Source organism: Pleurodeles waltl, chromosome 3_1 (genome assembly GCF_031143425.1).
Source record: "Pleurodeles waltl isolate 20211129_DDA chromosome 3_1, aPleWal1.hap1.20221129, whole genome shotgun sequence".
NCBI classification, from domain to species: domain Eukaryota; kingdom Metazoa; phylum Chordata; class Amphibia; order Caudata; family Salamandridae; genus Pleurodeles; species Pleurodeles waltl.
The window spans coordinates 741,123,882-741,140,868 of NC_090440.1; the positions used below are offsets into that span (position 1 = coordinate 741,123,882).

Below are 16,987 nucleotides of genomic sequence, written 5' to 3' on the forward strand. Positions count from 1 at the left end.
AAAAGACCTCCCGACCAATGTCATACTTCTGCAGTTTGAGTTTTGAAGGTAGACCTAATAGCTTTCCAAAGCATTTTTCCTACCAGACCTGGAGGGCTTCAGTCAAGAAGAAGCCAGTATTGTGCTCAGTGTAGTGAGGCGATTTTTCCTTTAATGAAAATCTTGCAAACATTTGTTCCTACCTTGGAAAAAAGTAAGAGATACTGAGCTTGATGCTGACATTGGGTGTACTCATAAAACTCCAGGAAGAAAGCATTTTCCATTCAAATGACAGATTTAACAAGTATTTGCAATGTAATAGGTCTTGCATTTGCTTGAGTTAGAGCTACTGGAGTTGTGAATGCATAACTGGACTCTTCTTGCCACATAAATTGGTCACCCCTAGTGCATAATTTGGTGCCCTCTGCCACATAATTCCAGTGGCACTGCATTTAACTAAAGCACTTCCATGTACGTTCTTCCTCTGCAGAAAAAAATTAAAATATTGCCATATATTTATTTATGTTATTATTTTGGACACCCCCTTCCCCACCTAGTGTGGGGACCCAAAGATGACCTAGAAGGAAAGTGTGTCATGCTGAACATTTTGATGGTGGTCCCATTGTCCTAGGACCAGCACACATGGTGAGTTATGGGTAAAAATGTTTTGTAGAAGGAATGCCCTGCAAAGCATCATGGGGCAAGTTTCCAAGAGCAGAAAATATTGTAGTATCTTGACTGTAATGCTCAGAACAGCCCCCAGAGGGCACCGCAATAATAAGAGCATTTGTAAGAAACATGGTCCGGTAACCATATAGTCAGCCTCTAGAGAGCATAACCACAAGAAAATAGAATGCCAGAACATAATGCAGTGTAACCATATATTTAGCAATCAAAATGTTATTGGCTAAAGCCAGACCCAATAGAACAACGTTCAAACATAGCATTGGGAATATTGCAAAATGGTAGGCGAGGTCAGCTAGCAGAACATCCTCAGCGTATGTTTGATTTAAAAAGCTAATTACACTAGAAGCTTCAAGCACTATTCTGAGGACACCTAACACCATTGCCCAGTACACCTCCTAGCTTCAGAAAACCACCTAAACAATGTAATTGTTTGAGTCTCAAAATGCTGCACAAGTAAACCACAAAAATACCTGCCTTGAAGTTTGTGATTTCCCATTTCACAGGCACCAGTACACAGGGTGCAGATTCACCCAGTCATGTTTAAACAAAATGAACAATGCCAGTAAAGTATAAGTTGATTAATAACTCGAGCAACCAGGCTTAAGAGGAAAACAGACAAATACCACCTTACGTTGTACACCTCAAAAATTAATTATCAAGCGGAGAAGAATGGCGACTAGAGTGACAGCTGCAGAAGAAGCTGGTCTCCTAAAGGGGGTCGCTCCGGCATTCACCATTTTAAGGTTTACACAGTGTTATGTAAGGTGATAACAACATACTTGGCCAAATAAGATTATTGGGGGAAACTATATAAGGCTGTCAAAAGTGAAAGAAGCAGCATTTCCAATTGGTCGAAAATGTGTTTAACATTATCTGATTTGGATAGTGTGAATAATTTCCTTAATGTGCTTGCAGATTTGGAGTTAAGGAGTTGGAAATCTCTGCCAACAAATAAGTTCTGATAAGTTTACATGGGCTTTCTTTGGGCAGTAACACTTCTTTTGTATGATCTCCATGAGTTTTTATTTTTTATTTTATTTTTTTATTTTTTATAAACATACTCTTTAACTGTACCCCAGATGGGGGAAGCTTGGCTCCTGCTACTCTTCAACTTGGTCAGTCATGGCCGGGCGTTTCTGAGCCTGACCTGCACTGCACTCGGCACCAATTGCGACTGTACTGCTCAGTCCCAGCATCTGATAATACTGGTTGCAGACTGGGTGGAGTCGGGAACGCCTGAGGACTAAGGGGACTGTCCGCAGCTACAGTGATTTCCCCTCAAGGAAGCCCTCCAGCTCTGGAAAGTGTGGGGCATGGGCCTGAGTCATGGATGCCCAAAGTCCCTGGTCCTTCACCAGTGATTTCCCCTCAAGGAAGCCCTCCAGCTCCAGAAGTAGGATTGGGCGTCATCTCTTTACTCTCTGGAAGGTGTGGGGCATGGGCCTGAGTCATGGATGCCCCAAGTCCCTGGTCCTTCACCACCTCCAGATGAGACATTTTAACCGGCTAATACTTAATCCAGTGCTCTGGAGGTACCTATCTGAGCCGCTCTCCAGTTCAAGGGGGAGGGAAAGTCTCTAGAGATCGCTATCACTACATTCGCCTCAGCGTGGAATACTTACCCATAAGGAACACTATTCTTCTTCGGCGTGATTAAAAGACTGTGAGGGCTGCAGAAGAGACAAACTGACACCTACGGTTAAAACGTTACAAACTCTGCAACAGATTTGTTTTTTCTCCTAATCACAAGCGAGCGGGGGGAGGGACAGCTGCAACCACTGGGCTCCAGCACACATACACAACCACCACGCAGACTAAATTCTGGATCTCCTGGCACAAAAAAAAAGAAAGCCAATCTTCCGTTTGCCGGTAAATTTACTGTGTAAAACCTACCTCGATCCTTGGCTTGGAGGGAGGATAGCTGCAGGCCTCGTCGGAGGAAGCTGTTGCATGCTAACTCGGAGGGAAGGGAGGGAAGGCGGCGGACTATGGCATCTTACAAGAAACGGGCTGAGGAGTTGGCAACTGAAGAGCTTGTCGGCTTGTGTCTCTTTACAGCAGACGTGGAATAGCTGACGCTGCGTCACAGGTTGGTTTGTGGTGAGTGACGGTAATTAAAACAAGGAACTGGAAGAAGCAATATATGGCCATGCAATGCGAAGCAGCGAGGCAAAAGAAAAAAGTAGTGCACCACACTAAAGTATGGCCATGAGTGCAATAATCCATGTAACAGAGTCGGTCTCCAAGGAGGTAACAAAGCAGCCTCAAGGCAGGACAAATGTTAAGCATTTACCTATGAAATAAAGGGAATTTTGAAAGGCAGGCCAAAAAACGAATGACAGTGATGGGCGTGAGATGGGTGTGTGTTGCAAGCCCACAGATGTAGATTTTGTCATGTCGAGAGAAAGGGCTTTCACGCTGCTTAGGCTCGACCTAAAAATGGTGTTCTGGAACTGTTGTTTATCTCGCAAGAAATACAACATACGCAACAATCCCTGCAGAATGGCATGCAACAGTGCAGCTTCAGCTGTTAATGTAATTTTGTATTCACTTTAATGCATAAGAGCAGCTTTTTCCAATTATATATATTCCTTTGTAGAGTTTTCATTTAGTGTTATTTGTAATGACCGATTTAAGATGACAAAGGAATTTTCTGCTTTTCATGAATGAGAGAAAGTTCCATGAACAGGCCCTTGTATATTTCCGACTGTTTTTTAGGAATAGGACACTGTAAAGCCAAGGGACATCTCAGTCTTAAGACAGATTTGAATACCTTGTGGGGGAGTACGGGTTCCACCTGTTGGGGAAGGCACAATCACTTTAACACACTTTTACCTGTGCACTTTAGAGAAGGGCTATTAGAACGTTGTATTGCGGCCAACTTGTAGCTCGTAATGAGCGCCATTTCTTTAACTTCCACAGTGTCCTAAGCATCTTAACTCACAGGGGAGCTGGCAACAGGCTGAACATTCATTGGGGAGATACGGGGTGTGCATGTTACGGGAGGCAAAAGCACTGTAATACTGTTTCGCTTATTCACTTTAAAGGGATGATCATTAGAACATGCATTGAGGGCAATTGAACGCCATTAAGAGTACTTGCACTTTAACCCTCATACGGGCCTATGCTTTTCAATCGCTTGCTGTTCATATCCCTTCAGCAGGATGGTGCTCCAAGTTAACCACTAAAGTGATGAGTGCAACATGTAAAGCTTGATACTTTTTAGAGTCAGGCGAAGTATGTTCTTGGGAGTTGTGAGGTTCAGGTCTCCCCTATGCACCAGGGGTTGGAGCCGGTAGGAGTGCCTGTATTTTTTTATTTTTTATTTTTTTTAAATGTATATATTTGTTTTTACAGACGAGGAGCAACAACTCAAATTAGTTTCTAGCCACACTGTCTGTTACTCCAGTCTGTTTAGGACGGCTAATGAATAGCTGATGAGGCAGGGTTCATGCTTGGATGGTCCTCCTCCCACTCGCTTATCCTAATACAGCAGGTGGACCTCAATGTACACTCAAGGAACACAGGGCTTTGGGATAGTTGGGTCTGTAGAAGGGCCTCTCTCTCAATTTATTTAACTTACTTATGAATAATAGGTTAATATGTCTCACTTTGCTACCTGCATATGCTATTTTAAATGTAATTTCAGATGGAAAATTTTGCATTGCATTTTAACAAAAAATGGTTTTGGATGGTAATGTTATAGGTGTTGAAATGTGTTTTAAATGTGCATTGTATTTCAATGGTTATAAGTAATCAAACCATGAAAATATACTTACTGTTTAGTTACGTATGATGTTGTAACAGTCTCAATTTATGCATGAGGCTGGTGTAGTTGACCATGAAAAGGCAAACATTTGGAAATGCTAAAACTATTCAAACTATTCATATTTCTGACTGTACCCAAGACATGTATAGATCTTGCCCCTATTTAGATGTATTTTTAAAGACATTTTAAGGTTAATGCAAGCTGTTGATGCATAAAGGCTTGCTGACACTATTATATTCTTTATCAGAATAAGTCTTTGTTTACGGACAACACTTTGTTCATTGTAGCAGATATGATTAGTAGTCCATTCATAAATGCATGTGCAGCTTTCAAAGGCAAGCTCCTGGTACTCTATGCATTCAATGTCCACATTGCAGTAACAAAAGACAAGCATTTGCAATGCACTAGGGTCTCGCATTTCTCTGAGTTACAGCTATTAGCAGTTGTAAACTCCTAACTGGATTTTTCTTTCCACACTGAAAGAAAAAAAACAGTGCAATTGCGCTGCTACAGTTCACTCGTAATGAAACCTATCGGCAAAAGTGCAATTATCTAAGTAACCGGCAAAAGTGCAATTAATTATTTAACATAGTCGATGTTATGCAAAGCGCTCGACTTCTGCCAAGGGAGATCGCGCTGCAAACACAAGATAAAAAGTAGTCCACAAACCAGGCGGGAATCAGCGAGCCTCGCATGTTTTCAGTACTTGGTTGTTGCGCTCAAGGAGGGCTAACCACCGGAAAAGGCATGACGTATGCGTGCCTTCCACTAATGAAAGTAAGCAGATTTTAACATGCAAGTCCACGAACCAATGAAAGACCACTAACGTAATGTGAACGGGGCTCGGAGCCCTTTCCTGACTCCTAAAGCATCTCGCAAGCGAGACGTAAGCGCATGCGAGATCCTAAAAAACATCAGTGCACTGATGCAAAGTATCCAGTAAAACATTTGTCTGAACTGATGTCTTCCAGAGGAAGCGAGTGTGAGGGGCTTCTATACTATAAAAACTTGTTTTTAATTTATAGCAATCCATGCCACAGTTTCTAAGCTATATTGATTTAATGGGCTAAACAATTTCCATGTTCAATTGTACTCACATTGTCAACCTCAGTAGGATGAAACTCTTAGGTTGTCTTCAACAGGATTCAATCCCTATGACCTGCATATCATGAAAATATAAGTGCATATCCAAACCATTTGATTGGCCAAGCATGCTTGGATCCTCCATTCGCCTCCACCCTTTCTGGAAATAAAGAAGCTCGAGCTCCTCTGAGTTGCAGTTTTTATTTAATTTCAGGTCAGTGCACTAGTTAAAGGCATCAACCTTCAATTCTACATTCTCAGAAAAATTCTACAAGTGTTGTTTACAAGAGCTGTGGTCCTGGCACACCCTGATTTCTGTAACCTGATGCCTAGGGTAATAAGACTAGGTTTAAGGTCTTCTTCACTTTCCACAAAGCGTATTAAGGAAAATGCCCGCAATACCTTCAGAAACTGGCTTCTTACTAATCACCCACCATAAACCCCCACTGGATTCTCCAGTGGTCATTCATAAGGGTGAACTGCAGTGGTCAGTCCCTGGGTGTGCAGAGAACTACATTAGGAAATGTCCCCAACCCACCTATGAGATCTGAACACATCGGTATGTGGTTGAAGAAACACCTGATCAATAACTTGCTTTCAGTTGACCTCCATAAAGTTAGGAGTTGTAGATGAAGAACATTCAACACTGCTTCTGGCCATCTGATTGCACTATAATCTCCCATCCTTTTTGTGTTCGTATGTTTTCTATACTATCCTTTGACCTCTCAGGTAACCAACAGGTATGCTTATAAATCTCACAAATAGATGTATAGATTTCAGCAGTGAACGTGTAACCCACTCAACCATCGTTTGCGGCCTTTTGACATGGAAAAGCTTTTTTGTAATTTGTTTGCAACCAACACCCTGGTTTTTGCCTGGAACATTTCAAGCATTTTTGTTTGAAAGCAGATTTATTGTTTAGTGAGGGAAAAAAACTTATCCAGTCTCGGAAAGTTGATATTGGAAAATTATTATATTTTCTAAGCAATGTCAACATCAACCGTTGCCTAGCTTTTTGAAAGGTCTACGCGAGATGTTTGGTCTGGTACTCTTTACTGGTTTAGTACACATTTGAGGGGTAGTGCTTTGCAACAAAAAGGTCAAATGAAATTAAAACTCTTGTTAGTTTCTCCTGCTCTTCTGCTTTCAACTTGAGTGGCTTTAGACCGGGGCATCCTACATGGGTTGGGTCATATACCTCGCAGGCATGACAACAGCACATCTGTTTTATATATATATATATATATATATATATATATATATATATATATATACACACGGAGCGAAAAGGAACACGCCCGAACCCGATGGCGGAAAAAAAACAATCTAGGATGGAGTCGACGCCCATGCGCAATGGAGCCGAAATGGGAGGAGTCCCTCGGTCTCGTGACTCGAAAAGACTTCTTCGAAGAAAAACAACTTGTAACACTCCGAGCCCAACACCAGATGGCGGGATGTGCACAGCATGTGAATCTGCAGCGACTAATGCCACGAACAGATGTACACTGGGTAAGTGACATTTTCCATATATAAAATGTTCACTGAAAAAAAACAAAGGTTACATGGACATTATAGTTAGGAAATAGAATAAATAAAAAACATAAGAATTAACTTAAAAAACCCAAAAGTTACAGGGCATTTTCATTAGGCTCACATTTTAAATGTATTTCATTACTATACATTAATCCAACCTTTGCCTGTGGCCAACCCCTATAACAACCCAACCCTGCGCATTGCCTTCAGCCGTACACAGCAGGATTTGCCTGCAGGACCTGGCTTGCGGCCAGGCCATGCAACCAACCCCTATAATCACTCAAACCCATGCTATGGACGGCCTTTGGGTGTGCAACCCCCATAACCACCCAACTACACGCTGTGCACAGCCTTCAGCCATGCATGGCAGTTGTTGTCCTGTCCCTTTTTCTCTGGGTGTGAGAATAGGTGTGAAAGGGTGTAGCTGGGTGTAAGAGTGTCTTGGTGTGAGAGTGGGTGCATTAGTGTCTTAGTGGGTCTGTGAGTGGGTGCTTTATTGTCTGTGTGGGTGCCGAGGGTTTCAGTGGGTCTGTGAGGGTGTGTGAGTCTGAGTGGGTGTGAGTGGCTGCGTGAGGATCTGAGTAGGGCTGTGAGTGGGTGCAGGAGGGTCTGAGTGAGTCTGTGAGTGGGAGAAAGAGATTGAAAGAAAGAAATTGAGAGGGAGCAAGATGGTGTTTTGGGTTTTGATGAATGATATACTTGAAATGAGATATTTAAAAAAACTAGTAAATAAACACACTGCCAAGCGATACTAGCATTTGAATTTCAGCCTACTGAGTAACAGCACAAGATCTTGACCATTAGCCCAGAAGTGAGACTGTTCCGCTCTGCATCCAAACATAACTATAACATTCATACCAAACATCTTGCTAGTCTTACTCTTTGAAGTCATTATATAGAGAGACCACTACAATGACAATCTGTCTCTTTTCCTTCCTATTATAGGATGAGAGAGAGAGAGTTACAGGACTTCGAGAGTGCAGGACTGCAGGGGGGAACCTGTAGGCCCGAGGTCCTAGCCAGCTTCCCATGTGCTGTGGGAGCCGGCACAGGGAAATGGATGAAAACTTCACTTTCTGCCAGCTGGAGCTGCTTGATCGCTCCCGCTATCAGAAAGCGGACTTTGTTTGCTTTTGCTTGGTAGGAGCTTTCAGTGGTAGGGGCGTGGGGGTGGGAGGTATGGGGGGCTCCCAGGGCCATTATTGGCTCAATGAGTGGGCTGTGCCCTCCTCTCTCCCGCCACCCTCCCTGCTCCCCATGAAGATTTTCCCGGGGAGGTGGTGGTCCCCCTTCACTCTTTTATTGTAGCCCCGGGGAGGCGGTGGTCCCTGGGGCTGCCACCTGCACTGTAGTTATTGAAAGCCTTAGGAGGTGACAGTCTCCGGGGCTGTGGGTGCGGCACCCCTCCCCCCCCCCTTCAAAATGTAATTGCCCCAGGACTGTGGCCACCCGGGAGGTATTTACAAAACAAGCACCAAAGCCAGCACTTGCTTTTTTGTGTATTTTTTTGTTTTGTTTGACATTTTCGGCGGATCAGCACAGAAAATGAATTTTTATAAAATGCTTTTTAGGCCATGGGGAGGTCTCTCTAGGACCTCAGCACCAGAGCCAGGGGTGGGTCAGGGTGACTCTACCCTTGCCCCTTTTCTTATTTTTTTACTTTTTTTTTTTTTCTGGAACTTGGCTGAAGCAGAGTCCCAACATCGCTGCCAACACTTCCTTGTTAAGTGTTGTAAGCCAATCTGATCTCAGCATGAGAGCGGGAGGGTTTGCGGAGCCTTCGCGTCCCTATATATACGAATTGGATTTTCTTTAATTTCTCAAAAGCTGCTGAACAGATTTGCACCAAATAACAAAAAGGTCGTTTTCTAGACCAAGAGCTACCTTTCTGCTAAATTAGCACTATTGCTGTTCAAAATCCCTATGGAAAAATGTATTAAGGAAAAAGCATTTTGGGACCTCCGCCTTTTTCTCGGACCCTGCCTTACGGATCACCCCGAAAGTTTCCAGACAGCAGCTGACATGAACATCACATTTTTAGGGAGTATTTTTTGAAGATTTGTCAACCAAGACATTAGGAAGTCAAAAAAACGTTTTTCTATAGACACTAAGTCCTAACTATAGCTACCTTTTGCCAGCATTGAAAAAGACATGGAGTATGCCTTTAATGTGCTAAACTGCATTTGTGTATGCAACATTTATGGGTTCCATTGTTTACATTGGTTCGCACATTCAAGCCAGTCTATTGGACTTTAGGTCCCGCCCCTTCTTGTAAGACAGAGTATATGGATCGGTTTTAGAGCAAAGACCAGATGTGACACTGTGTATTTGATGATTTGTGGTAAGCGTAACCCTTTCAAAAAAAAAATTGTGAGTAAAGCATCATCCATACATAGTATTCGTTCTTCTCTTCCAATCTAGATAAGGAATAATTACACTTGAATTTCCTATCTCGAGTGTTTTAATGGAAAACAGTAACTAATTGTTTTAAGGTGCAAATTGTAGTCTTGCCAAAAATTAATAGAGTAAAATGTTTTGCCCAGTACAGTAGATGTGTCCCCCCCTTCAATTTTAATTCAACATATTAGACGTTTACAGAGCATCTTTCAATGGAAATTCTGTCCTGAGTATCTGTAACGTTAAAAAAAAAAAAAAACTCGCATCAGACTTAACTTCACTGACGCTTAATTGATAACAAATTGTTTTTAAGTTTCAGTCTGGATGGTCGTTTTAAGAGCTGCTCAAACCTATTTCCATTATTGGGCGTATTTTCAGTTGTTTTTAATTAACCTAACGTTCTGCTGCATTATAGTGCAGTACATTTGACCAAATGTGTTGGTCACTAAACAGATCTTGTAACATTTGGAAAATAAAGAATTTCTCAGTTAACCATGTGGAGAAAGGCAAACACTAAGCATGGCCTTTCACCTTCTGACCTTGTTAACTCGTCTGCATCAGTGGGTACTATCTTGTGTGTCGTGGGAACCTCGCAGTAGTGTTTTGGACTTAAAAAGAAGGAATTTTCCCGCTTACCATTGGTGAATCTAAGGAGGGGCAAAATACCTCTGCTCATTCTTTTAGTTTGGAAAACTTATAACCAATATATGTTTTGTGTGTCCACAACTCTTTTGGTTTTACCTTTCACGCACATCCAGTGCACAAACCTTCCCTACAGCTTGCTGCAATTGTAGACATTAACTTATTCTGAGTATTACTGCAGTCTTTTTTTGGTATGTTAAATGGCACTAAAATGACTTGTAAAGTGATGCTACGTAAGGAACCCTTTTACTCTTCAGATGATCAATTTTTCTTCTTTTAAGAGAATTCTCTTTCTGCCCCCTCAATGCAGCTTACCTTGTCCTTGGAGCGCCCATTTCTCCCCGAGGTTTACACAGCCACCTACTATTCAGGCGTAATTTTGTAATACACTCATTATCAGATTGTCTGACTTGCTAAATAAAAATCGGTAACACACTTGTGGCATACCCACGTTTTGCAAATGACACTAGATGGACTACTACCAATGCATCTTTGAAAACGAAACTGCAGTATGCTACTGTCCAGCCCCCGATGCCCAGTTAGTGATCGGCTCACGATAATGTGGTGTTTCTGCATGTAAACCTAGACCTAAGATCATGAATCCTGTTGCTAACCACTTGGCTACCTAAAGCATTCTCATTTTCGGTTCCTTGTTCGTGCCCTAGACCCAGCTGCACCACTCTGCGCTTAGGAAAGGTTCATTCGTGCAAGTAGATGGACGCCTTTGACGTAGGAGAAAGGCACTCGGGATGATAGCACAGGTCTGCTGCTGAATGCTATCAGCAGCCCAAGACTGTTATTGATTGTTTCGCCAATATACTTTTTATTATATATGTATAAATCACTTTTAAATTGCAGGTTGTCGGATCTAGATGTTCACAGCATAACTAATTTTCAATATATTATTTCTGTTTTGGCAAAGATGATTATGAACTAAACTTACCAGAGAACATTTCTCAAGCTATAAACAGCAATACAAATGTGAATTGTGCCGCAAAATAAATGTATTTCTTCATTTAACTAATTTGCCATTTAACTCATTTACCCTTCTCTGTTAGCTCGGAACATCCAAATAAACTCAGGTACAATTTAATTTCAACATTACATTACAGTGTGGTGTTTCGTGTATGTTTGTTTCTCATACTATGTTATATTTTGTCATTTTAGTGATGCAGCAGCTAAGGTCATGGTTGAACTTTTAGGAAGTTACACAGAAGACAATGCTTCACAGGCACGTGTTGATGCACACAGGTACAGTGATAAGAATTGGCTAACTCCTGCTCACGATTACATGAAACTGAATTTACGTCCTCTTCAATTTACGAATTGGCTTGGCTGTGATGTTCAAATGCGCAGTTTTCCTATTGCAGTAGTTGCCAGTAGCATTAGCAAAATCTCACTGGGCTATTCACAACGTCCATGACTCCTTGTCTCTGATACCTCTGTTGGTTGCTTTGAAAAGATGAGGCTCACTACTTAAAATTAAAAACGTGCCACGTTCATATTTTTTTTTCATCAACTATGCTTTTGTCATCATTTTGGATGGTGTGTATGAACAGCAACTGAAATCTTTCTCCTTTCCCAATAGTGATCCACCTACTGATACATTTATTAAATATTATGCGCAGTGCCTGCTTTTTTGGAAGCATAAATATTGCATTTGTAATTGATTTTGCATTAAACATTTTAACAATCTATTTTTCTTACTTTTGAAGGTGTATTGTGCGAGCATTAAAAGATCCAAAAACCTTTCTTCTCGATCACCTGCTTTCCTTAAAACCCGTTAAATTCTTGGAAGGGGAACTTATTCATGATGTAAGTAGTTATTTACTGTTTTAAAGTAAACTATCAAAATAATCACCCTGTGTTTGAATTTTCAGTGATTTGGGAGTAGGTTAGGAGAGATGTTAAGAGGTTGATCGAAGAGGTTTTCCAAGAAAAAGTGTCCATATAAAGACCTGCAGTTTGGCTAACTGGAATTATGCATTTTGGGCTCCCCTGTCAACTACCTTGAGAGGCTCTTTGGTTGTTCCGGACAGCAATGCATAGTGTAAGCTGCTTACAGAAAAGTACTAATCTCAAAATGGATTGCTAGTTTTAACAGTCTTAACTACCTCTTATGAACACAGACACAGACAGACAGACACACACACACACTTTCTCTCTCTCTCTCCTTTACTTACTTATGAAGAAGTTGTTTTCTTGAGACTCAGAACCAGTGCTTTAAATGGGGGGAAAAAACTGCAGGTACTCACCAAATTAAGCCATGAATTGAGGATTGAGTTTGAGGTGAAGTTTGGGCAGAGCTAGGGGCGGGGCTAAGACTAAACACTTAAGATTAAGACTTTCTCAGTGCACAATTGTGAATGATTATACAGAATCTGTTATCTGTATTATGTTTGCATGTGCAAAAGAATGCATTTAGCAATGTTTTTCACACTTCAAATGCGTGCAGATTGCGTCTGCACTTACGATGCATTAACTACATTTGAATTTTCACTTATCCACAATAATGGATATGGTACTTAGTCTAAAAAAATAAAATGTAGACAAGGACATACTCTAATCCCGTTCTTGTTGACCGATCTCGTTTTCCTATCTATATTGTTCCTATTTATTCAGTTATGGTGCTTCCGTTAAAGTGCTTTTGTAATTCCGCCGAATTAAAAAACAATGTTTATTCACCTAACGTGGTAGTTGATGGTTTAAAAGTTCAGAAATAATTAAGTACATTGATGTAAAGTATTTGAAGAACAAAGTCAAATGTTGTGGAACTCCATGTTGTGACTAAAGAAAATAAGCATTGATGATTTATTTATTTATCCTATGTTGTTGCAAGACCACTGACTTCGTGACAAAGTTAAAATTGTAGTCATAGTTACTCCTGTGTGATTTTATTTGTATTTAAAAGGCCCAAGATCGTCTTTTAAATATTAAATATTGAATATACATAATTATCGTTGTATTGTCCTTCCTTTCATCATGTAACTTTATATGAGGACAGATAGTATTTCAGTTAATTTTGGTGCTAGGTTACTTCAGAAAAGTGGAACCCCCTTAAAGTGATGCATTTTAACTGATTTTTAAATTAAAAAACTAAACTTTTCCCATCTCCTTTTTCCTCACTTTTCTTTCTGCTCTCTCATCCTTTCCATCAGTCCCTTCTCTCCTCCTTTCTCTAACTATATCTCTGTGACCCCCTGTCTGACTTCTCCTGACTTCTACTTAATAATACTCTTGTCTTCGCCCCCTCGTTATTTCTTCTATAAACTTTCACATATATCTCCTTCTTTTTCTTTACTACCTTCACATCACTCTTTCTCCAACCCTAATCCTCTTACCTGTGTCTCCCCTCCACCCTATCTTCAGATTGTTTCTCTTCTCAAATGGTCTGAATGCGCACATGCAAATCAACAAGATTGACATTCACACAGTTCATATACCAGAAAGAGCCCAGAAACCGTGGCAAACAGTTTTAGTCTTGTAACAGCAGTCAGACACCCGGCACATGTATTTCAGGGCACTGGTTTGCAACGCTATATTCAGGGCCACTGGAATTATGCGATTCTTCAGCTCAGGCATTTTCTGCATAGTAATGGAATTGCCGCATTTGCCACTTAAACCATCATGGGCTGCATAATGTGCAGATTTGACCCAAAATAATTGTCTCCACCTTAAACAGATCAAACGTTACTAAAAACATGGTGACAAATGTTCCTCTGAAGTGGAAGGCCCTTCGCAAAGGTTTGTGTTTCCTATTGCTGTATTTGGGTAGTAAACTGGTACTAATAAGGCAAAATCTTTTCCCATGCAGTTTTACTAAATGTAAAAATGACAACGTAACAGTATCATAAAATGTGCCTTACTAGGCATCATAATTTGCCTTTTCTTGCTGCATAATTTGGTCAACTCTGCGCATAATTGCAGTGGCCCTGGCAATAATGCATAAAATCCTTAAACAAAACACTAGTGCTGGAACGACCAAACGTGACCCAGAATGAAATTCACCATGCTGCATCAGAACCAATTTAAAGCACGAGTGTGGAGTACTTTGGGCACAAGTGCATCACAAATATCTGAAAATAAGAGTGGTGCTGGAAGTGGGCTTAGCTGATATTTCACCGAGTTAATGCTTGATTAAATAACGTCTTATAGGCCTTAAGTGTTGACAAATTCCATCACTTTCGGTTATACTAATGTCTCTTGCTCACTCTCCCTGTTTTCACTCTCCTATTTCACTCTCATATATTTCTCTCCCTCTCTTAGGGGGCGCTGAGGAAAATAAATTCAGCTTCATTATTTGTCCTTGTAAAACTGTGTCCACACAGAGCTCAAATGCTATTTTTCACACTGCTACTTGCCTTCCAAACTCTACTGTAGCACAAACCACTTAGATCAGAGGTCTCCAAACTTTTTAATGTCGTGCCCCCCCAGTTGAAAAATAAAAATCATTGGGCCCCCCTCAGAATTTTTCACAATTATTTTATAAACATGGCAATGTTTAAATATGTCTAAACCTATTTAAACATTTCAGTTAAGTACTGTTACCTTTTTAAAACTGCAATAACATGCTTCTGCTTAAAACAAAGGCCTGTTATCTGTATAATATTTATTTTGGACAGTCTGGGGCCCCCCCTGGGATCACTTCAGGCCCCCCCTAGGGGGGCCCGCCCCACAGTTTGAAGACCTCTGACTTAGATCTGCTAAAAAAAAAGATAACATTTCACACCTTGGATTTAATGTCCCATTTCGCATGGGACAGGCAGCCACCCTGCATCCCCATCTACAATGGGATTAACTGGGCAGAGTCAATGGACCCCGCATTGTGAATCACCTTACAGTGAAAGCTGTCTGAACTGCAGGGAGCCCTGGTAATGAAAATGAGCTGCTGAGAATTCATCAGCAGCCCCGCTTAGAAAAACACCGATGCACAACTGTGGAGTGTCACGCTGAGGCCTTTGATTCTGCCGTCCTGTTCCCCAGAGTACCGGTACTCTCCTTTGCAAAGAATATGTACTTGCACTCATAGGGTGAAAACTGAGAAGTGCCGGTACTTAATACCGGTGAGTTCCGGCCCATTTAAAGCACTGCTCAGGACTCAAAAGAGCAATAGTAACACTTAAAGTAAAAGCATTGGCTTGAGAATGATTTAAGGCAGAACTGTCTTCATTGTGCTCACAGCTAAACACTCCACATTAACGTACAAGCACACATAGGGAAACAAAAAGGAATGTAAAAACCGGCTTTTACTGATCAACCCTACCTATTATCGTTGTCACGTGGTCTTCATAATCATTAAATCTCTGCTTGCCTGCTTTGCCAAATGGGTTTGACTTTGACAATAAGCCTTTCTCAAAAGGTCTGTAGGGAGAGTTGTAACGCAAGAGAACCACGTCCAGGTTGCTCGATTGCAATGATGCTGTTTATAAAATTGAATTTTGCATGTCTTGTGCCCTTCATACATTGGTTTGTAGTAACTGATGTCTATGGGGGGGGGGGGTGTACTTCACTCATTGGTTTGTGGTAATTGAAGATTAAGAGTCTGGTGTGCTTCACCTTTTGCTCTTTGTTTGCCGCTTGTGTTTGGTGTGCACACGTGCCCCAGAGTAGCTGATAGTGGGGAGAGAGGGTAACTGCAATCTGAACCAGTGAGACTCGCTGCTGGTGCCTTGCACTGCTCCTCTGCTGCTTTCAGGTCACTTCCTTGGACCCAGGCCCTCCTACTCTAAACAAGTGAAGAGTCCATACTGGCACACCAAATATAATCCTCAAAAGGTGGAGGGGTGGAGGGTATGTGAGACCAGGGATACGTAGGAGTTCAATGGATGACTAGACTTGTCTCATGGTGCCAGCACTCCAGTATCCTGGTCCTGGTGGTGAATCACAAAGGGGCACATCTTGTGTAAGTTAGCACTAATAAAAACCCTCAAATGGATTAATGTAGTTTCAACATCAAAGACTTAAAAAGCTTTTATTTTCAATTTGTTTCACTGATAAAAACGGCTATGGCATTTTAAAGCTACCAAAAATCTCTGATCTATGAAATCTCTGACAATGGTTGAAATTTCCTAATGCCACAAACGTCTGAAAACCTGCTGTACTCTGTTCCCTTTTCCCTTCCTGATGCCACCACAGGGCCATTTGGAAAACATCAGGATACACAAAAGCTTGCACAAAACAGGGCTTACAATCGATTAGTGGCTTTAAAAGTGTTTTTGAGGGATTTAGTCAGACTTACCTGACAAACCCCACCAATCACTTACAAGCTTAGCCAGACAAGGAAGGTGGATCAGGTGAGTTCCCCATACTTTTTGGAGCTACTCAACAGCATATATTGGGGAATAATGGCCAGGGGGGAATCTCCCCAAAGAGAATCTGTTGTGCTGATCGCCCCAACCCTGGTTCACATACAGCATTAATCTTTTTCATTCCTGCCAAGTTGTGGTTTCCTCTTCTAGACAACGTTGTCCTGCCCTAGTACACATAGGTCACTCATCTTCACAGTGGGTTGGATTCATCCTTCAAGGCAGATCTAGGCAGCAGCTCGGACAAGCTTCAGGACTCGAGTATCTTTCACAGCTCCTAATTACCAAACAGCTGGGTTCATGACTCCATTTGCTGGCCACTCCTCTGGGTGGTGCAGTACAGAAATCTAGCTTCCTTGCAGGGATCCTGTCAGGTTTTTCTCCAATTAAAATACAAAGCCCGCAACCCTGGATCCTGACTCTGGTACATAACGGTCTTCTCAGTTACAATCCCGTGTAACTCCTGTTTCTGGCACACTCATTCGAGCAACTCCTCCGTATTGTTCATTTAACCAATCAATTCTTTGCAGTATAATTTTGAAGAAAGGGTATGTTCTTCAAAATATTTTTGCAGATGTGGATCTGATTTCCA

General features: G+C 41.5%; 1 protein-coding gene across 2 annotated transcripts in view; it reads left to right on the forward strand.

The window, feature by feature from the left end:
- EIF3M (eukaryotic translation initiation factor 3 subunit M) overlaps nucleotides 1-16,987 on the forward strand; it is a 133,121-nt gene that overhangs the window by 81,485 nt on the left and 34,649 nt on the right. The window contains exons 6-8 of one of the 2 annotated variants that reach the window (XM_069223511.1): nucleotides 11,149-11,172; nucleotides 11,258-11,341; nucleotides 11,806-11,905. In XM_069223511.1, coding sequence (XP_069079612.1) covers nucleotides 11,149-11,172; nucleotides 11,258-11,341; nucleotides 11,806-11,905 — 208 coding nt within the window. The remainder of the gene's footprint in view (nucleotides 1-11,148; nucleotides 11,173-11,257; nucleotides 11,342-11,805; nucleotides 11,906-16,987) is intronic. The other variant, XM_069223512.1, reaches the window with a different exon arrangement.